This window comes from Chlorocebus sabaeus, chromosome 15 (assembly GCF_047675955.1).
Source record: "Chlorocebus sabaeus isolate Y175 chromosome 15, mChlSab1.0.hap1, whole genome shotgun sequence".
NCBI lineage: Eukaryota > Metazoa > Chordata > Mammalia > Primates > Cercopithecidae > Chlorocebus > Chlorocebus sabaeus.
The window spans coordinates 62,604,921-62,627,114 of NC_132918.1; the positions used below are offsets into that span (position 1 = coordinate 62,604,921).

General features: G+C 47.7%; 1 protein-coding gene across 12 annotated transcripts in view; it reads right to left on the reverse strand.

Annotated features, from left to right (window-relative positions):
* Positions 1-9,402: 9,402 nt before the first annotated feature.
* TBC1D5 (TBC1 domain family member 5) overlaps positions 9,403-22,194 on the reverse strand; it is a 567,416-nt gene continuing 554,624 nt past the window's right edge. For all 12 annotated transcript variants that reach the window (XM_073023627.1, XM_073023630.1, XM_073023626.1 and 9 more), the window contains 3 exons: positions 20,619-20,698; positions 19,637-19,798; positions 9,403-13,800 (listed from right to left, as the gene is read on the reverse strand). In XM_073023627.1, the coding sequence (XP_072879728.1) occupies positions 13,507-13,800; positions 19,637-19,798; positions 20,619-20,698 (536 nt within the window). In that variant the 3' untranslated portion in view covers positions 9,403-13,506. The remainder of the gene's footprint in view (positions 13,801-19,636; positions 19,799-20,618; positions 20,699-22,194) is intronic.

Consider the following 22,194-nt stretch of genomic DNA (forward strand, 5'->3'; position numbering starts at 1 on the left):
AGTTGGATGGATCTCAAGAGCTTTAGATGAAGTGAAAAAAGCCAATCCTTAAAGGTTCCATGCTGCATAATTCCATTTATATAACATTCTCAGAATGACAAAATAACAGTGGAGAACTGTTCACTGGTTACCAGGGGCTAGGGATGCAGGAGGCTGTGACTATAAGGAGGGAACATGAGGGAGTTTCTTTGTGGTGATGGAACTTTCTGTATCTTGATTGTGATGGTGGCTATACAAATCTATACATGGGATAAAATTTCATAGAACACCAGAAAAATAAAAAGAATGCATGTAAAAATGAGCACAATTTCAGTAGGGCCTTCAGTTTGGTTAACAGTAACTAGTAATGCAGCAATTTCCTGGTCTTGATAATGGTACTATGGCTAAGTAAGATGTTATCATTGGAGGAGACTGGGTGAAGGGTACAAGGTAATTCTCTGTACACTATCTTTGCAACTTCTATGTGCATGTAAAATTATTTCAAAATAAAAAGTTGAATTATTTTTTAAAGCCTTTCTAAGACAGCCAATAGAAATAATTTTGGGATTATCTGGTGTTCCGAATTATACCTACCATAGCTTCCTTCCAGCTGTGAGTTTTCCATTTATGCATAATGTTACAATATAATTTATCTTTGTGGCCTATAAAATAATTTTTCCCAGTTCTCTTTTCATTATTATAATGATAATTAGTATTCATCATGACTCTGAACTCTTTTATTTACCTGAACCAATGACCAGATTAGAAGCAGCTGTGAGAGGACAGGAGCTGGGGTAGGGAGGCAACAGGCAGGAAAGGCGACACTAAACTGTCAGCTCCATAAGAACATATCCTTTTTTTTTTTTTTTTTTTTTTTACTGCTGCTTCCCCAGTGCCTAGAACAGGGTGTGAAATACTCAGTAAATATTGATTGAGTGCGTGTATGTGGACCCAGAGTTGTGTGTCCATACAACCTGTACACTAAGCCATAGGATGTACCTGTGCCTTCTTGGATATCACTAACTATAAATACTTGGAGACAGACTACAGTTTTATGGCCCTTCTGCATGGGGATGGGACACAGCAGCGTCTGTCGGGCACTCACCGTCAGCCAGGCCATACACTCATCCGCTTCTCGCTCGTGCCCTGAGAGGCAGGCAATGCATGCCCAATTGCAGGTAAGAGGATGGAGGTTCAGAGACGTTGTGCAAGTTGCTTAAGGGCACGTAGCACTTGTGTGAGGCCGAGGCCCTTCTTGAACCCAGATCCACTGGCTGCCCAAGCCTGCACTCCTCGCATTGCACATCTTTTCCATGCAGACCCCTTGCTTTGGGTTTGTAATAGGGACAGCTGTATAAATTGTGACGCATGGACCAAAATTAGTTGGAGGTTTTTTTTTTTTTTTTGAGATGGGATCTCTGTCACCCAGGCTGGAGTGCAGTGGTGCAATCATGACTCACTGCAGCCTCAACCTCCCTGAGTCCAAGTGATCCTTTCATCTCAGCCTCCTGAGTAGCTGGGACTACAGGCATGAGCCACCACACCTAGCTAATTTTTAAATGTTTTGTAGAGATGGGGTCTCACCATGTTGCCCAGGCTGGTCTCAAAGTCCTGGGCTCAAGCGATCCTTCTATCCCAAAGTGCTGGGATTATAGGCCTGAGCCACTGCACCTGGCTTAGTTGGAAATTTGAAGTTAGATTTATGCAGGAGTGTCTAGGTTATTATGACATCTGATTCATCTCTTCAAAGAAAGGGGTCAGTGTCCCCAGTGTCACTTTGGGCCATACATCATGAACTGAGTCACAAGTTATGGGGCTATTTCCCAGGTGTTTCTGAGAGAAGACTACCAGACCCAGAAGTGTTTTGCAGACCTGTCAGGGCTCAGACGACATGAGCAACAAGAATGCGGCAGACCTTTCCGGGGGAGGAAAGGTGGGAGAGGAAGGGTGACCCGGGAACATAGAGGATCTTTCACAGCAGGTGCCAAGACTCTAGGTCTTCCTCTTACATTCTGGTGAATGATCATGATCACCTGGCTGGCATTTGTGCAAAATTGGCTGCATTCTGGGAAAAGCACTTGTCAAATCCTCCCAGAAAAGAGCCTGGAGCCAACATGTCCCTCAGAAACCATGCTCCTGGCCTCCCTAGAATGCCTTCTGCCCCTGGACACCTGAGCAGTTCTTATTTCTTTGCATAGATTAGGAGGATATTCCAATCTATTCTGCATTCAAAGACACTTTTTTTTTTTTTTTTACATGCTTCTTCCTCTGACAGCTATAGCTTCAAGCAGTTCTCTTTTTAGCTAAAAAAGCTTATCAACTATGTAACCACTGAACTCTATACAATCTACAGAGTTGGTTAATATTATGGACACTTCTTTAAGGAATCATCTGAATCTTTAAGCTGTAGGAATTGACCCATTAGTGAATCATGAGATTAATTTAGTGGGTCACATCCAGTACTTATGAAAATAAAATAGAATCAAATAAAATAGGGGAGGAGGTATCAGAATGAGCAAGGTATTGCATGCAGTATGAGGATGTTTGTTTCATGAGCCTTCTGTTTCAGGGTGTGTATGGTGTGTGTATTCAGGGGTTAGGGTGTGGCGGTAGAGGCAGCTGACTAGCTAGGAAAGCTGTACTCCTCTACACAGGATCAGTGTGTCCCTAGGAAGGGGCTGCCCTTGTGTCTGGGTGGGCTGCTGGGTGACTTGCTTTCCCAGTGGAGTGTGATTAAAAATGACACTTTACTTCTGAGTCAAGGTGGCTCTGACATTGGTGGGAAAGTCCTAAAGGATGGAGCCTCAAAGTGGCTGGGTCCCTGAATCACTGCATGGAGGAGAGTCACACACAAACCAGGAAGCCTCACTTTGATACTTATGTCTGTGTGAAATGGACTTGTTTTAAGCAACTGACATTTTGGAACCTGTGTTTTATATAGCAGCAGACACAATCCTATTTAATATATCATGGAATATATTTTTAAGCCAGTCAAATTTCATCATAAAATGTATTTATTACTGTGGGGTCTGGTCAAAAAAGTTTGAAAAAAGTGCCAGCTTAGTCGGGCATGGTGGCTCATGCCTATAATCCCAGCACTTTGGGAGGCCAAGGTGGGTGGATCATGAGGTCTGGAGTTCAGGACCAGCCTGGCCAAAACGGTGAAACCCTGTCTCTACTGAAAATACAAAAAAAATTAGCCAGGTGTGGTGGTGGGCGCCTATAATCCCAGCTAGTCGGGAGGCTGAGGTGGGAGAATTGCTTGAAACCCAGGAGGCGGAGGTTGCAGTGGGTTGAGATCACACCACTGCACTCCAGCCTGGGCAACAGAGCAAGGATCCGTCTCAAAAAAAAAAAAAAAAAAAAAAAAAAAAAAAAAGCCAGCTCCACATCAGCCTCCTTATTTTTCAGATGGAGTGTCAGAGGGAGTGGGGCCTACCCACTGTCTCCTGGACCAGCTGGGACCAAACCCAGCCTACGCAGGAGGGGTGATAACATGAGGCCTGAATCTGCTTTGTTCCCATGCAGTCCAGCAAAGCGGATCCCCAGTTCGACTCCAGCAGGCACGTTTCTCACCTGTCTCTGCCACATCCACTTTGCCACCAGGGGACAGAGCTAACATCTGGCTGTGCTTCCTGCAGCCTCCAGCCCCAGAGCAGCTCAGGGACAGGAAGGGTAAACTCTGCCTGGCCTTGCTGAGTTAGTTCTCGGGGCTCCCACTGCAAGCTCTGTGGTTAACGCCTCTGCTGACAGCGGACAGGACAGACTTTCTCTGAAAGTCTGAGTTTCTCTGAATCTCTGAGGTGCAGGATTCTCAGAAACCCAGTGGCAGCCTTGCCACACACCACTGCTGTGACGCTGGGTGAGTCACACACACGCCCAGGAACATGCCTCCATATTTTGTGACAGGGTGAGTTTGGTCCCTGGTGCTGGTGCCGCACGGTAGATGGAAGCACAGAGGCTGCTGCGATCATGCGGAGCTTGTCACTTCCAGGAGCTGGAAACCACCCAAATCCTGCCATTCAGGTGCTGGGGGAGGGGAAGTCCTGAGGGGCAGAGCTTCGGGGCTGTCTGCACACATGTAGCCATATCAGCCCAAGGCTTTGCCTTCCCCATCACCAGCCCCCATGGGGAGAATGGGAGGAGTTAATGCAGGTGACAGCCAAACCAGGGCCTGGAGTTTGACAGGCTTAATCCCCTTGCAAGACTCCTGCAGGGTGGTCAAGCTAGGCATTTGCCCCAGCCCCACCCCCCAATATTAACGATGGGGAAATGGAGGCTCCCGAAGCTTGCTTGCCTTGCTCATAGTCCCCTCTTGATTGGCTGACAGTGGGCTAGATGGACCCCTGGCACCTTGAGTGTGGAGTCAGGCAGGCAGGGCTCAGGGCACTGGTGTCTGATGGACACTAATATCTCTGAATGAATTGGGGTTGGTTCTAAGTGACACTGGCTTCTATCTTTCCCCAACCTGTAAGCAGCCTGGGATTTGATCAGAGTTGACTATGACTCTTTCCCCAGGGGTGATGTTTGTGGGAGGGGCAATGTTTATGGGAATGAAAGCAAAGAATGACAAAGAGGTTTAGGAAAAACCTGATACCGGCTGGTCCTCAAGATCTGGGGAGGAGGTTTCCATGCTCTCCCCCACCCCACAGTTCTGAACTCCCAGAGTCATCTACTCATCTCCTCCTCCTCTACATACTCATATTCACCCCTCACACTTCAGTGGCCCGAGCTCAGTCCCTTCAAGGGAGGCTGGTCTAGTTGTGTCCCTCCCCAGGGAGAAAGGGAACTGGGACTTCCTGAAGGGTCTCTGCCACATCCTTCCCATCTGAAATTATCTCATTCATTCATTTACTGGGCATTGCCTTTCTCTCCCACTGGATTGCAAGCTCCCTGAGGACAGGCATCTTATCCATCTTGTTCACTGCATGTCTCCAGCCCCCAGCACAGTGTTTGGCACATGGTAGGTGCTCATAAATATGGGTGAATAAATAGCTAAGGCTCAGAGTCCCTCTTTTCAAGATAAGAAATGCAGAATCTGGACTTGGACATGAATACATTCAGCAGAAGGCAGGGAGGTAGGACAAAGGCCTGGAGAAAGGGTACAGTCCTAAGATGGGAGAGTTTACAAGAGATGGGTCCTGCTAGAGTATCAGGAAATAGCCACTGCTACATAACGACCTTCCCCAAAATTTAGTAGCTTAAAACAGTCATTTAGTTTGCTCACAATTTTGTACTTTGGGAAGGGTTTGATGGGTATAGCTTGTCTCTGCTCTGCACAGTGTCATTGAGGCCAAAGGATTCACTTCTAAGATGGTATTGTAAGTTGTTATTGACTGTTGGCTCCTCTCCACAGAGCTGCTTGGGCTTCCTTGCAGCATGGTGGCCAGGTTCCAAGTGTGAATGTACCAAGAGACAAGAAGTAGTTCCCATCTGAAGTTGCATCATGTCCTCCATATTCTACTGGTTGAGAAGTCACAGAGCCAAGATTCAAGGGCCTCTTGATGGGAGTGGTGTCAAAGAGTTTTCGGGTGTGCTTTAAAAACATACCTAAGGTTTCCTGGAGGAGAGGAGTGAGCAGCTACACATATTGCAGGGTTTGGATGGGGCCTGTAAGCTCCCTTGTATGGCTGGAGCAGCCTTAGTCTACCACCGGATGACTGAGGCCTCACTCCTGCTACCCTGCAGAAGCCTGCAATGTGCATGGCGGATTACAGTCTCCAAAAGCGGCCGCAGCACTTCCAGTCCCACACGTGCTTCTGGAACATTACCCTCCCCATCAAGAAGTGCTATCGATTTTCATTCCCCTTGAATCTGCATGGGCTTGGGACTACCTTGATGAATAGAATGTGGCAGAACTGGTGCGCCTTCTGAGGCCAGTCATAAAAGGTGAAATGGCTTCCACCTACCTGCCTTCCCCTCAGACACTCGTTCTTGGATCCCAGCCACCATTCTGCAAAAAAGCCCAGGCTGCATGTAGGTGCTCGGGCTGACAGCTCAAGCTAAGGTCTCAGCATCAACCATTGGACATCTTAGTGAAAGACCAGCCTTCGAGTCTTCCAAAGACCCAGATAACAGGGGTACCAATGACAAATCATCCCCACTGTGCCCTACCTGAATCCCTGCCCCACACAAGCCATAAACATCATAAACTGTTGCTGTGTGACACAAAGCAAAATATAACAATAGGACTTTGGGAAGCAGTTCCATGCGCAGGAGTCTGGTGGAGCCTCACCACAGAACAGGTTGGCCACTGAAGCTGGCATTCACCCCTGTAACCTGGACGGCAGGGAGAGGTGTTGTGGGCAGAAGAAAGGGCAGGTGTTCAGGCTTGGGCAGAAGGGACGCCGGTGGGGCTAGAGAACAGCCCTGTGGGAATGTGGTGGTCAAGGAACCACCTGTCATCCTGAGGGTTCAGAGGGACTCTTGGTGGTATCTGCTTCCAGGAGAGGGGGTGAGGAGGTGAGCTGGAGTCAGAGGAACAAGGCCACTGGCCAGACCTGAAAGTGGGAACAAGGCCTTCTCTGTGGTGGGATAAGAAAGGGTCGGTGGCTCACGCCTGTAATGCCAGCACTTTGGGAGGCTGAGGCGGGCGGATCACGAGGTCAGGAGATCGAGACCATCCTGGCTAACACGGTGAAACCCCGTCTCTACTAAAATACAAAAAAAAAATTAGCCAGGCGCGGTGGCGGGTGCCTGTAGTCCCAGCTACTCGGGAGGCTGAGGCAGGAGAATGGCGTGAACCCGGGAGGCGGAGCTTGCAGTGAGCCGAGATCGTGCCACTGCACTCCAGCCTGGACGACAGAGTGAAGACTCCGCCTCAAAAAAAAAAAAAAAAAAAAAGGGTCTGACCAAGCTGTAGGATGGTCCAAGGGCCAGGAAGCTGTGCATAGACCACTGGGCCCTGGCATTGACAGCTGGGTAGCCCAGGACCAGGGGCAGAGCTGAGGGCAGGAGGTAGGGATGTTGAGAGCCAAGCACGTTGTCAGAAAGGCAGTGAATGATGATCTCTTTACAACATGGCCTTTGTTGGTTGTCCTGCCCTTCACAGCACTCTCTGGGGGACTGGGTGTGACATCCGCTGCAGCCCCATCACCCTTTCAGTTATACTTACACCTTGTTAAATATCCCTTCACTTTTCTGAGTCTGACACATGGGAGGGGCTCCTGCTGCCAGGCAGCTGCTGGAGTTAAGCCCAAATGATGGGTCAGTGGCATGCCCTCAGGACCCTTCCAGGGCTCCACAGCTGGCACAGCCTGGGCACTCTCTGGTGGTTATCACTGAATGGCTGGGCAGCATCAAGTCCTTTGTGAGGGGCCATCCCCATTACTGCAAGTGCCTGTGGGAAAATGCAACTGCCTGGCTGCTGTAAGTCCACCCCTCAACTCGGTTTCTACCATTTGCTGAGCAGGAAGTGGGAGTGCCCCACCACAGAGGGCAGGCGGCAGGCTCACGCTGGGCCCCGCTCGCCCACTCACCTCTGTGGTCTCCTGGAGCCCCTCCCAGGCTGCATAGAGGATTTCCTCTGGGCTACCTTAGTATTTAATTTTTTTTTTTGGTGTTTTTTCCTAATATAGAAACAAGTCTCTTCCAGCCACTCCTGGCAATCTGAGGGGCATTTTGTGTGTCCCCAGCACCTGTGCAGCCTCACACTTTGAGGGTATCCAATCACATCTGCTGGAGGAACAAGTGGCCCAATATTGAATGGGCCCTCTGGGTCGGTGTCATCTCTCTAGGTTGGTGTCATCTGTCCCCTCTCACCAACAGATATGCTGCTCAGAGTCCAGAAGTTACTGGTGATGCACACATGTCCTTAAAAGGCTAAGAATGCTGGCTGTGGCAGAGGCAAACTACTAAATGAAAAGGAGCCTCAGTAGCTCTTCCAGCAGGGCCTGACCAGCTGTGGGTAATGTTCACTTGTGAGAGGGGGCAATTCGGCAGGCCTGGGAGCAGGAACTCACACAGAGGGCGTGCCCTGGCCCTTGAAGAACCACAGACACCGGGGCAGCAGCCTCTCAGCACAGCCCTCATCTGTGAGGACTCTGGGCCCACCTGACAACCTGCGCACTCTTCCCACTCACCCCGGCCTTGGTAGGGGGTGAGCCAAGGACAACGCTTCTGCCTGGAGAAGGGGCTCAGGAAGAAGGGTGTCTAGGGTGTCTTAGCTTGAGTTCTCCAAGAAGCTGACCCTGAGAGAAGATTTGAGAGCAAGTGGAGCTTAACCCTGCAGGGAAGCCCTGGGAAGCCACCAGCACTCACACCAGGGTGGCTCCACCCAGGGGCTAGGGGCCTGGGACATTATGCCCCGACTCCTCAGCCTGTGGCTGAGAGCTGCTCCCAGGAGATGGCATTCCCTCACACTTGCTAGCGACTTTCTAGGGCCAGGAGCCCAACCACAGGTGGAGAGGTGCAGGGAGGGCAGGAGGAGGTTCCAGAAGCAATGAAGTGGTCACGCCCAAGGGACATGGGTGAGGCACTCCTGGAGGCCAGTGGGGGATGCCAGTGCATGTGTGGCTGTCACTGGTCTGAGGAAGCTGGGGTCACCCTCACTAGCATGAGCCATCTGAGGAGTGTACTAGGCCCTCCAACCTTTTGATGGTAGAACCTGTGGGGAGGGGCTGTGCCCACATGTGGAAAAGCTACCTGCTAGCTGGTCTGGGGACAGAGGCCCAGGCTAGAGATGGGCCCAGGTGCAAATTCTAAGCTGCCATTGGCATCAGGGCTCTGCCTAAGCTATAGAGATCCCCCTCCCCATCCCTCCTAGTTTGTCACTTAAGAGTATACTCATCTTTCCCCCATCTTCACCTGAGGCCTTTTCACCAATCTCACATTGAATTGGTGGAAGTGTGGCTACCAGGGCAAACCTGGTGCTGATGGATAGCAAGCCACTGGGGCCGCCCCTAAAATGGTCTCTTGGACCAGTGGGCTGAGCAGGGCTGCCTCAGGGTGGGACCTGGGCCTCCCAGCAGCCTCTGAGGTCCTGGCTGTCAATGGTCGGGGTAGGACTACATGACCTCCAGGGGCTCTTCCAGAATTAAGCATTATCTTTGAAACTGTCAGGCATTTCATGGTATGTCAGGCTCTGTGCTAAGTACTTTCAATTGTTATCCTCTTCAATCCCCACCACACCCTATGAGCTAGGTGACTACTATTATCTTCTGTTTGCGGATAAGGAAACTGAGGCCCCAGAAGTTAAGAAACTAGCCCAAGTTAGGAAGGGTATGTCAGAGTTGGGTGTGAGCCCTGGGCCAGGCCTAGGACCTGCCCTGTGGTGCAGTGAGGCTGGACCACAGTGCTGGGGCTGGTACACGGTTCCATTGTCCACTCCCCGCCTGACGATGCATTCCGAGGGACTCCTCTGGGCCGGGCCTGATCAGCACCTTGTGCCCCCATGCATGGCCTGAAATAAGTCAAGCTACAGTCTCAGTTTCACATTAGTCTTTTATTATAACCATATTGAATGGGATCGCTTTGCCAAAAGGAGAAATCATTTCTTAAATCAATATGAGTTATAGCATAAAGATGGATGAGAAAAAAGCGATAGGACATAAATGGCATCACTGAATATTCCATCAATCAAATGAATTGTGCCACTGTAAGAAAAACTGCTATGACAGCTTTTACATCAAAGTGGTCTCAAGCCTGTTTATACCAACTTTATACATCTTTATAACACCATAAAAAGAGAGCTTTAGAAAGTAACACTGAGAAAGCAGTCTGGCCTTTGAGAAGGAAGCCTGGCTTGCCAGGTGCCATCTTCAATGCATCCAGCCTCTTCTCTCTGCTCCACAGCCTCCCCAGTGCCCCTCCTCTGGACACACAGGGCAGGGCCAGGGGCCAGGTATGTGTCCGCAGGAAAGGAGGGATGGAATTGGTTGTAGCCGCCACAGAGCGGCCACTCTATGTGGGGACCTAAGTCCTCCATACACACTCCTGTTCTATAATGAACCCCTGGGGCAGTTTCTTAAAAAAAAAAAAAATAAACACAAAAATCATGTGCATCAACTCTGACAGGTTATTATTAGGAGGCCAGCATGACTGCCACAGAGCTTGCTATTTGTTCAGCATCTCTGACAAGGAGAGGAGGCATTCCCGTTGAGAGTGGCAACTGACCCCCAACTCCCTGAGGCAGCTTCCTTAGCAAGCCCAGGGCTGACACACGAGAGTCCATCGGTCATCTGCAGACAAGGCAAATCACAGGGAGGTCCTGGTTTATTTTTAGAGTCACATTCCTTCTGCAGTGATATTATCTCTTTCCAGATTGCAGTTACCTCTGAACATCAGCAGGAGGTCAGCTTTGGCAGAGTAATCCAGTGTAACTAAATGTTTAACGTGTTATCTGACCCTGTGGCATACACTCAAGGGAAGGCAAAGCAATTAGACTTGCTAGTCTGTAACTCTCACACGTAATGTACAAAGCTAAATTTTAGCTCAGATTCCAATCTGATCAAAGAGGAATGCATACAACACATAGGGGCATATATAAAAAAAGGAGATGACGATGGGAATTAATCTAAGCTTCATGTATACAAAATGTATTTAACTGCTAATAATCAAAACATAAGAGTTCCACTGATTACTACATTTGTTAACAAAACACAATATATTCAAGATTTTAAAAATGTGCAAGTAAACATAAGTATCTGATAAAATAATAAAAGGAACACATATTCTTTAATAGCACTGTAACTAATAAAATTGCAAATAATACTCAACTATGAAGAATAAAAAAACAAAAAACAAAAAACAAAAGGCAGTAATACAATTGTCTGAGTATGAGCCTGTGGGAATTTGAGGCTGGTACTGCCCATGACCCACTGTTCTTGTATGTCTCTCTCCTCCAAAGAGGGCGTGAGCTTGTTGGGGGACACAGAAGCACTATCTCTGAGTGACCCCATTGGTCCTCACATGCCACCAACATAGAAGTACAGGATAGAGAGGACCAAGAGGACCTGCCTCTAGTGTGCAGCAGGGCTGGGAGTTGTCAGTGACTATTAAACACCCAGCCAACTGCAGGGAGCCAGCGGAGAGCCTTATTGGCATGGTGGGTGCCTAGTGACTCTTGCAGGGCCAGAGACCTCAGCTATCATGACTCTAGCTCTGGGGCAAAGGAAATACTAGAGGTCAGCAGGTGACAGTGGCCCAGCTGCCCAGGGATGACTAGCTTTGTGGTCCTTTCCAGTTGATCCCAGAGCCCTGGCGGGAACAGTTCTACACCTCTTACTGAGAACTGAAAACACTGACACCTTCCCAAGGTGCGAAAGTGACCAATGGCAACCCTGCACAGCTGCAAGGTCACTCACTGTATGGGGGCCCCGTGGCTTACAAAGTGTTGTCATAAGGATATGTGCTTGGCAGCAACTTACTCAGAGGTGCTGAGAGGAACACTCGGAGCCAGAAGCCAGGGAGCTACTGTGTGCATCTGCCAGGCAACTGCCCAGTGGTTGAAGGCCAGACAACCTGTTGTCTGGCAAAACCACAGTTATTATTCACCTTACATGCTGATGTGGTAAGAGGAGATTTCCCTGCTAGAGTTTAAGAGCAAACTGCAGAGCTAATGAGAACCCTCCTCTGTCCAGTAGCTGACTTGAGAGTGAGTCACCATTTTCTTGGAGGGCAGGTGGGAAATCATGTCATTATCACATTTGTCTACACAGATATATAAGGTGAGCAGTGGGAGGGACGTAGACAGTGTCTGCTCCTCTATACTGAGCTTTCATTTGTTACCATGAAGGCCTCCACTGCCCAGCTGCCTCGCCATCCTCTGAGGACAGGCTCAAAGAGTCAGTCATCCCTGGTATGGCTGCTCTCCCTGATGGAGGCGAGACAGGCACTGTGTCCCTCTGCCATCCTCACCTATTCCTGTTAGAATTCCTGCACAGGCAAAGGAGAGGAAAAGCATCCTTTCCAGGGAATCTTTTTTTTTTTTTTTTTTTTTTTTGAGACAGAGTCTCGCTGTGTCGCCCAGGCTGGAGTGCAGTGGCCAGATCTCAGCTCACTGCAAGCTCCGCCCCCCGGGTTTTTACGCCATTCTCCTGCCTCAGCCTCCCGAGTAGCCGGGACTACAGGCGCCCGCCACCTCGCCCGGCTAGTTTTTTGTATTTTTTAGTAGAGACGGGGTTTCACCATGTTAGCCAGGATGGTCTCGAACTCCTGACCTCGTGATCCGCCCGTCTCGGCCTCCCAAAGTGCTGGGATTACAGGCTTGAGCCACCGCGCCCGGCCGGGAATCTTCTTTAAAGAGAGAAACAACTCATGTGATGCTCTGTGCCCATGATGGTTTCCTAAGGTGCTGACTGACAAGGGGGAGAGTCTCTGTGTAGCCCAGGAAGGCACTGGCATGTCAGACCCGGTCCTGGCAGTGGTGCCCAGGATGCAGGTTCACAGATGAGCACAGGCCCTGCAGTTCCTACATTTGACTTCCAAGAAGGGAAGAGGTTGTGCAGAAATCCTGCATCCTCTTGGCATCTGGAATGTTCTCTAGGTATCCTTATTCCCCACAGAAGGGACTCTAGGTCCAATTCTCTAAGTCTTGTGACTGCTACTTTAAGGCCAATGAGGAATTCTGACTTTGGGTGGGAACAAACTTGGGTTTTTCCCTTTACTCCTCAGTTGACAGGTATATATACAGCTCTGAAACCAGAGAAACTTGACTAGAAAACTGTCTGAAAGATGTTTATCCCATAAAGTCAAGGCCACATTTTCCATCTGAAGGATAGTAATATTCTTATATCTTTTGAAATCAGTGCAGCAAAAACTGGCTTATAGTAACCTTGTTTTCTGACTATGAAAGATTCTAAAAGGTGAAATACAATTGTTTAAGGAGAGACATTGATGGCCTAAGGATTGGAGATGCATTCTTTAATACATCAAAAAAATCTGATGCTACATCGCACCTAAATATGATTCCTAAGTTTAGACCCTGTTTGCAGAGATCATTATAACTTTGAGAGGTCAGTAATGAGTTTGTTTTCTTCCCCCCAGCCCTGGAATCCACTAGTTCTAGTTCATTCTATCGCATTTAGATCTGCGATATGGCTTCCCAATGCAGGAATAAAGTAGGCTTAGACAGATTTCCACAGAGGAAGCTTTCTTGGTATAAACCAATTTTCCTATGTCTGATGCTTTGAGGAATAGAAGATAGGAAAAAACTATTTCTCTTCTATAACTGATGGAGTTGCCACACATTCTTGGCTGGGAGGAAGGGGACAGAGGAAAAGTGTTTCTACTTTTCTAACTGTGAGTGTGATACTGGGTATGTAACTCAGCTCTAACTCAGAGCAAGAGTTGGGTAGGGGTTAGGTAAGGGCCCAGAAAGCCCTGTCTGCATTTGGCAAACCTAAGCCTGTGTGCTTTGTGGCCATATATGCTTCTCTCTAAGGGGTTTCAAAGGGCTGGACCAATGCCAAATGCATGCCGGGAAGGAAGCAGTGGTTTCAGAAGGGTCTCCACTGGGCAAGCCTCAGTCTGGCCTTGGGGCCACTAAACGGTGGCTGGATCCCTGTGGGGCAGGACTGGGCACTGTGGTCAGATGTCCAGGGGACTCACAATGGTGAAGCCAGAGTCCTTGCTACTGTCGTCATCAGGGCTGGAGCTGGGGTTGCTGGAGGAAGCTGAGGCGGGGCCCATCAGTGGATCTGAGAACACCAGTGGGGAGCAGGCTGGGGCCTGGCTTTTCCCAGAGGAGCTTCTGAGGGTGCGAAGAGGCTGGGCCTGGCCAGAGAAGAAGCCCCTGGCACTGCTCCCATCATCTTCTTTGGAAATCAGGATGAAGTCATCGGAACTCCCTCTATCGGTGCACCCTGGCGTTTCTGAAGAGGCCTGTGAAGTGCAGTCAGAAGTACAGGTGGATGAAAGAAGAAACCGGCAAAGAACTGAGTGGAAGGCCCTGTGAACTGGGGGACGCGCTGTGGAAAGCTAGGCCACCTCAGCCTACATTCGATCTTGAAAGACGCAGTGTTTGACCTGCTGCCCCGAAGCCCACGCATTTACCAGCGGTGCGGTGCCAGCAGCATCTTGTAAGCCCCTCCAAAGCCAAATGCTGGCTTCCCTGAGGGAACAAAGTAAAGCTCCTGTTTGACAAGCTTCAGACGGAGGCAGTGCCCGTGCTGCTGGGGAGAGCCAGGTTCAGGAGCTGGCCAACAGGTTGCAGGCAGAATCCCTACCAGCCTCATGTGGGACACTGCCATGCAAATCACCCATCCTTCTTGAACTTTAACTTTCATCTGTGAAACAGGGATAAAGACAGTGTCTTCCTCCTAATGTGTTGTCATGATACAGTGAGATGACATGGGCAGCTGCTGGCTCCCTAATGTGAGTTGCCAGATCTGGAGTGATTTTATTACTGGCTAGAAGGATAGCTTTCAGAAGGCCTAATGTATTTCATCTCATATAGATCTCATTGCTAGCTCATCTTGGGTATGCACATAGGGGTCTCCTGGAGCAATGGTGGTAACCACTAGGTTCTATGAATGCGAAAACCAAGAATGGCAATTGCAAAGTATAATGGCAAAAAGTATAGAGATAGAATTGCTTTACTCAACAATTATTTTCTTTTCTTTCTAAGCAATTATGAGTAGCTTTTTATTTTTTAACTTAATAAAGTTAACATCCACGAACACAGGTAAAGGTTTTGGGTTAGCAAAGCCATAGTTTGACCAAGGACATCCAGTGCCAGCTTAGCAGAAAGAACGCCTCACCCAGTGGTGCTGTAAGGTGATGTAGTGCCCACACTTGCCTCCCTCACCCTGCCGGCCTACCCTCCCCACAGTGTGGGTGGAGTCTCGTGCTGGGGTCTCCAGTCTAATGAGATATATGGAGACCCCTGACTGGAAGTGTCTCCTGAGTCCTTGGGCCTCCAGACTGGCATGGCCTCGGCCATCTGTGGGCTGTGTGCAGAGCCAAGAAGGGGAATGAGTAACAGCTCTCAGGAAAATCTGGCCTTGAGCCCTGACTGACAGGCCCCTCTCTAAATCTCACGTCCTCCTCAGTGATGTAGGGGGCGAGTGGCTAAATAATGGCTCGGGAACCTTCCACCTCTAATGATTCACCAACCTTTAGGATATTCAGTTGGAGAACATAAACAAAATTGGCCTTTAAGATCACAGAGCTGCAACAGGCCTTGAGATTCTTCATCTCAGGTTCTAAAGCTGCTAACATTCTATCAACACATTAACTCCTACACAAGCGAAGAAAAACGTAGCACACGGTAGTCTGGTAGCAGGGGATGTGATCTCAAATGACACTGGAGCTGTTTGGTAGAGAAGGACTGTCTTTTTTCTGAGTTGGAGGAAAAGAACTAAAATCTTTTCCCCATGACTGTCTCTATATAAGGTGCACCTGGTAAGAGCCGTGCTGCCTTTGGGGAGTGCACTGAAAGCTGCTGGGGAATCAACAGAGGCCCCTGGGTTTGACTTCTTCCAGAGTGTAGACACTTTGTTCATAGGACAGTTGTCCTGCACTGTAAACTGTGAAAATCTTGACCTCTCACCACAACACAGGGCTGGAATGCTACTTGGTGGAGCTTATCCTAGGTTGAAAATAGAAGAGCACGTTTAGCAGGGCCTAGTTTTTAGAGTGGTGCCTCTGCTTCAGAGATACTGAGATCACTTATTCTCCTTTAGCTTACAGTAAAGGTGTCAGTAAGATTCTGAAGTGGAGAAATACTTTTCAAAGCCCATGACTAAAAGTAAAGCTAGTTTCTACCATTACTCTAGGTATTTGGCATGCTTCCCCCAGTTCCTAGATGAAGGTCACAGGCTGCCTTCACAGACAAAGCAAGTTAGAGCTGACAGGTCCTTAGCAGGCATTTTCTTTTACTGACCCCCCTCCTTGCCCCTTTGCATTACAGATCAAGCAAGCAAGCCCAAATAAGAGACCTGGTAGCTTGGCCAATCTCACAAGGCACAACAAAAGACCCCACTCTTCTGGACTCCCACCTAGAATTTTTTCTAGATGCAGAGCTGACTTCTTTATGGACTTCTCCAGCAGCCTTAACTGCTATCTGGTGCCATTTATAACATTTACAGAAGTGTTGTAAATCCCTAGGTCAATCCCCTCTTTTTACCAGATATGGGTAAGTCTTACACAATTAGAAAAGTCTTCAACCTGTCAGTCCTGCCTAAAACTAGCCAGGATCATCACAACACATATCCCTCTTACCCACTGTCTGCCATCTTCCCAGTCCTACCCCATTTCACAGCTTGAGTTTAGGATGGTTGTAGAAGCAGGTGAGCCCAACTATAGACCAGCACTGTTCAACAGACATTTTCCATGATGATGGAAATGCTCTCTATGTGTACTACTCAGTACAGCAGCCCCTAGCCACAGGTGGATGCCAAACACTTGAAAAGTGGCTAGTGTGACTGAGGAACTGAATTTTTAATTCTATTGAAATTTAGTGCATTTAAATTTAAATAGTTGTGTGGCTGGTAGCTGTAATAGTAGACAATATGCGGATTAAAAGAGGGGACCCAAGTACCAAAAAGGCAAGTGATGCGCTGGCTGACTAATGGACCCAGGGTCCCACAAAGTCTGCCTTCCACTGTAGTTGGTTTGAGTTAGTTCATCAAATACTTCCCAAACGAATGTGTGAGGATAGATGCTGAGAAGGGAGGGAGAGCGTGTAGCTCTTCTCACTCTATAGAATACAATTTCACAAGACTGCTGTTTTCAGAGCTGGAGGTAAGATTTGCAAACCAACCAGAAAGAACACGATGAGCTATGTCACACCAACCTTACAGTGAGGAGCAGGGCATGTGAATTCCCACAACGGAAGAACACTTTCACAGTTGCTTTTGAGGAAGGGCATCGGCAGGAGGACCATGAGCCATGTGTCACTAGGCAGGGGAGCCTGGTCCTTCTGCACTATTTTTTAGACATTATTTACTGATTAACCAAGAAAGCAATGAAAACCCATCCCTAAGTTAGGAATGTGCTATGACACAACCCATTACAAACCCAACATGTGGGGCTTACATCTCCAATGTGTCAAGAACCTGCCTAGCACTGCTCCCCTAGGCCCTTGCCCTCCATAACTGGGAGCTCATGAGAGCAGGGGATATATCCCATAGTCTTGGACAGTAAAACCAGTTCCTGGCACAGCAGGCCCTGGAAGCCTTCAGAACTCCCACTTGGCTCTCTTGGGACGCATGTTCCTGGGTGTAGCCTGTCCACAGCCCTCTGTATCTCTTCCCACAAGCAGTGAGGAGGAAAACCTAGCCAGCTCCAAGCACTGATGAGTTAGCTCCTGCAGGAAGAAGGTGGGTACTTGGCAGCTATCTCATGCCTGGTAGACCCCCTGGGCCTTTATCAGCCTAGCCCAGATCCTTGGGTTTTGCAGTGTAAGGCCCCATGCACTTGGCTTCTTTCTGAATTGCTTGCTTGAATTCAGGAATTCTCTCAAGAAATCTCAAGATTTCCCTGAAGGAGAGAGGAGAGCACTGCTTCTCCGTTTCTCTCTTCTTCAGTAAAACCTTTTTCAGGAGTACTGGCTTTGTATAAACTGCTAACAGCTATGGGGAAGGGCCATGGCAGAGAAGAGGTAGAGAAGATAAGCCATTTTATTTTCACTTGTGGGGGGTCTCAGCCCCAGGAAGGGCTGACTGCGTCTCAGAAGCACACGCAGAGGTGCAGTGTCTCTTGGATGCTGCACGTGATGGGGCCCTGCCAGAACAAGGGCGCAGTTTGATTCACACAGACACACCTCATGGCTAGCTTATCTTGGGTATGTACGGCGGGGTCCACCGGGGCAGCAGTGGTCATTGGTAGGTTCTTACAAATACAGAAACCAGGGATGACAACTGCAAAGTATAACCATTAAGTTTTAAATTTTTTTTTTTTTTTTTTTTGAGACGGAGTCTTGCTCTGTCGCCCGGGCTGGAGTGCAGTGGCTGGATCTCAGCTCACTGCAAGCTCTGCCTCCCGGGTTTACGCCATTCTCCTGCCTCAGCCTCCCGAGTAGCGGGGACTACAGGCGCCCGCCACCTCGCCCGGCTAGTTTTTTGTGTTTTTAGTAGAGACGGGGTTTCACTGTGTTAGCCAGGATGGTCTCGATCTCCTCACCTCGTGATCCGCCCGTCTCGGCCTCCCAAAGTGCTGGGATTACAGGCTTGAGCCACCGCGCCCGGCCAAGTTTTAAATTTAACACATTCATGAGTGATTTTAAATATCTTTTTTCTGTAGCAAACTGACACACTCAACTAAAAAATTATGCTAAGGTTTTAAATAAAATTTTCAATTATAAATGCATTGTGGCTGGGCCTACACTCAGTAATATTTGAATAAGTAAATGATTATTGAAAAATAAAACATCTGTGCAAGGAAGGAGAATCTGTGAAGAAACGAATGAAATTAAACTGGCAGTATCACTGTCGCATTCATGTGGCTACAAATGCAGAGCCAAAGCACTCCATGAACATTTCATACGGCCTCAAGCGGAAGTCACACACGGAGTCTCTCTTCTGGAAGAGCACCCTTAAAACTGAAAAACATTCCCACTCAAATGTTATTTTGCTGTTTTAAAATCACACAAAAAATAAATAATTTACAAGTGTCTGAATGCTAGTTTTTGAGAAAGTGACTTAGATAATATTTTGCTAATGTTCATTTTCCAAGATGAAACTTTGTAAGCTGATTTAAAAAATATTATTAATAATTTAAAATATAGGTGGGAAATGAACAATCTCTTTGTCTTATCGGATAATGGACAGCAAGGCAGCATGGTGGGACTGAAGCTTACTGGGTTGGGGCAGGGTTTCTGAAAACATAATGCCTGGCAGGCTAAGTGCCTCTGGCCTCGGAGCCTGTGTGTGTCTCTCTGACCTTCATTTTCTCACTGGTCAAATGAGCAGGCAGGACTAGGCACATAAGGAAGCTGTAGGATGATCCTTTGTAGCTGGGAAATTCTGTGGTTCTGTGATAAAATAAATGATATACAATGTCGACATCTGAGAGTAGGGGTCAGCACACTATGGCCAAATCCAGCCTATGGCCTGTTTTTGCATGGCCCCCAAGCTGAGCATGGTTTATATATTTTTAAAGGGTTGTGATAAAGCAAAAACAAGATACAAACACACACACACACAGAAAAAAACAATGAATATGTGACACAGATGACCGTATGTTGCCTGCAAATCCTGAAATACTTACTCTGAAGGCCTTTACAGACCCCTGCCCCAGATGGCAGACATTAATGAGAAGTCCCTCCCCATGAAGGCAAGAAAGTAAGTTTGGCAAAAAAGGTTCTAGCAAAGTGAAATCCACTTGAGATAGCATTAGGAAAGTGTAGACAGTACTTCCTAAAGGGGAAAAGAGGCATCAACTGGAGGCAACTGACAACCAAGACAGAGATCCAGCTCTCCCATCCCACAGAATGGGCATGGCAGGAGGTTCAGGCAACACTGCTGCATACAAGTTTGTAGGGCACTTACTGCATGACTCTAGGAGACACTTGTCTCATCAGTATCATTGTGAATGGCACCCCCTGCAGCACAGAGTGCACAGGCTGCACAGCTCTACACAGCACCTCCACAGCTGAACTTCACACATGATAATCTGAAGTAACTTTGATAGGGTTTATATGATTCTTAACTTTGAGGAACTTATGTGAATGTGCTCCCTTTGAGTTAATGTAACATGTGCATCAGAGCTTCTGTACCTGTTTAATGACCCCAGACATTTGATCGCTCTGGCCCTGGCCTCGGCCCTGGCCCTGGCCGCTGGAGCAGTAGTGGTTGTCCGCGATCGTGATCTGTTCGTTCTCTTCGGCCTCTAGCTGGCTCTGGTTAAAACGCAGGGAACCTTTTAGAATGTCTTTGATCTATGTTCAAAGAAGAAGAAAATAAATGAATAAAATGGATGAGTTTGCTTTCAGATGCTAGCTAAATCTCTCAGACATTTAAACTAGCCTTGTCATCAATCATTTTTAATAGTATGAATATTAGTATTTTACTATAAGAAATAAATAATGAGAAAAAATCTAATTTTATCAAAGCTGCTGGCTTAGCAGTGGGCAAGAAAAACGTCAGGACATTTAATAGCCAGGTTCTCACAGGGTCACATATGAGAGTCACATACTTAACACTATCTTAAAACAGGAAGCATAATTTGCCTCCACACCCACCCCTACTACACAGCTTGCTCACTAAAGTGGCTCCACCTGAGCTGGACTGTTCATAGCATAGGTAGGCATCTGGAAACAGCATACTCTTTTTCACTGGCATTTATGTTTCATTTAGATCTTCAAGGCTTGGGTCAGTGTGGTCCTTGAGGGTCTAAGGCCTGCTGTAGGTACTAATTATGACTTGTGCTCCAAAGACATTCATGAATTCATGGATGAATGACTGAATATGATGCTGGTCTACCCACACTAGCTTTGGGTAAGGAACAAATAGAATGGGTTTGGTAAGAGGAAGGAGAGGTGTGGAAAATGGAAAACCAGTGTGGGTCGCAAGCTAGTCAGATATAATCGTTAGAAGGAACAGGGGGCATAAAGAGGTGGAGATGCAGAAGGGGCTCTGTCTGGGAAGAAATAACGGTTAGGGGGATGCTGGCTCTAACATCATGGTGCTACATGCCCTGGGAGTCCCTCCCCACAGCAGGAGGGACACAAAGAAATAGTGTCAGAGCAATGCATATACCTGTTTTAATCCTGCCAGGGAAACCAGAATTTGATCTTCTTTTTCCAAATTTTCTTGTAATATCACATCTTGAATATTTACTGAAAATAGAAGAATGACATTTCATAACCAATGCTCCGAGCATAACCTACCTGCTGCCACACCGTAACTTCAGACAGGCTTGGGAAGTTTTCTGCCAAATCTCACAGCAACTAGTCCCACAAAGGATGCTCTGCAAACTGCAGATGGGGAAGCTGCAGCGTTGAGTAGAGAGGGCAGCACTAGGCCTGGTACACACAGCTTCCCCTCCAACATTCCATGAATGTGCTCTCATCATGACAGATGTGTCTTCACTTCCAACAAGAGATCTGGGTACCTCTTGCTGACATGATGTGGCCGACAGCCTGGGCCATTCATCTAATCTCTAGGAGGAAGCTTTTCAGCTTCCTATATAGCCTCATGGGTCAATGATGTTACCTCACCTCTCTCTAAAGACCAATTCCTTCCAGGTGACTGAAATTAATAAAGAAACTGTCTTTAAGGATTTTTAACATAAAACATGTTGCCATTTCAACATGATAGTAAAAATGAGAGGCCAAACTCATGGCACTACAGGTTGTCATTAGATGACAATGTCTATGGAGTCTCCTCTAGGAGACTTAGCCGCCACATGAGAAGTCTTTCCTCGAGACCTGATCTGAGGAACCCACCAAGCCAGCTTCTGACCATCAGGCTCAGCACTGCACTGAGTTGCTTGCCTGTCGGTATGTTAAACACTCAGTGGTCCTTAGCCTTCCTTGCTTTCATCTGCCTGCAGGATGCACACAGCTCTAGCAGGAACTGTGGCATTCTGAGGCAGGATTCTCACAAGGAGCTGGGATTGGGAGGAAAGCCTAGTTTCCTGGGGATGTACAAGAGAATGTGTTGGTGGAGGAAGGGAGGAGAGCACAATTAAAACACATTTTTAAAAACATGCTGATAGATACACCAATTTGACAATCACTACAGTGAGTATGTTCACCCTCCATTAACATCTGCTTTCTTATTCTTTGTGGTGTAAAAAAATGCCCCACTTATAATGTCTTCCATGCTACATTCTTAGTCACTCACTTAAGATTGTTGCAGTTGCTACAGGACTCCTGGATTCCATGCTTGGCTCCGTATAGCTACTAGGGCTAATATACCACTCCTCACTTGCTCAATGCCCTGCACTAGCAGAGGCAGGGTCAGTGCACTGTGCCCTTGGCCTGGGGGCTCTTGCTCCAAATCTATGCACACAGGCTTCTCTTTATTGTTCAACTTTCTGCTTCAGTGTTGTCTCCTCAGAGCAGCCTTCTTGCCCACCCAGACTAAAGAAGCCCCTAAAGGACTCTCCAGTCTCTACCATACCATCTGTTTTACTGTATTTATAAGCACTTGTCACTGTCTGATGCATGTATTTGCTGGTTTATTCACTGTCAATCTCCCCCTAACAGGATATAAACTCCATGGTGTTCTTGCTCAGAGCTTTATTTCTAGCCCTCAGAATAAATGCCTGGTGCATTACAGGTACACGATAAGTATTTACGGACTGATGGAATGAATTAATAAATGAACA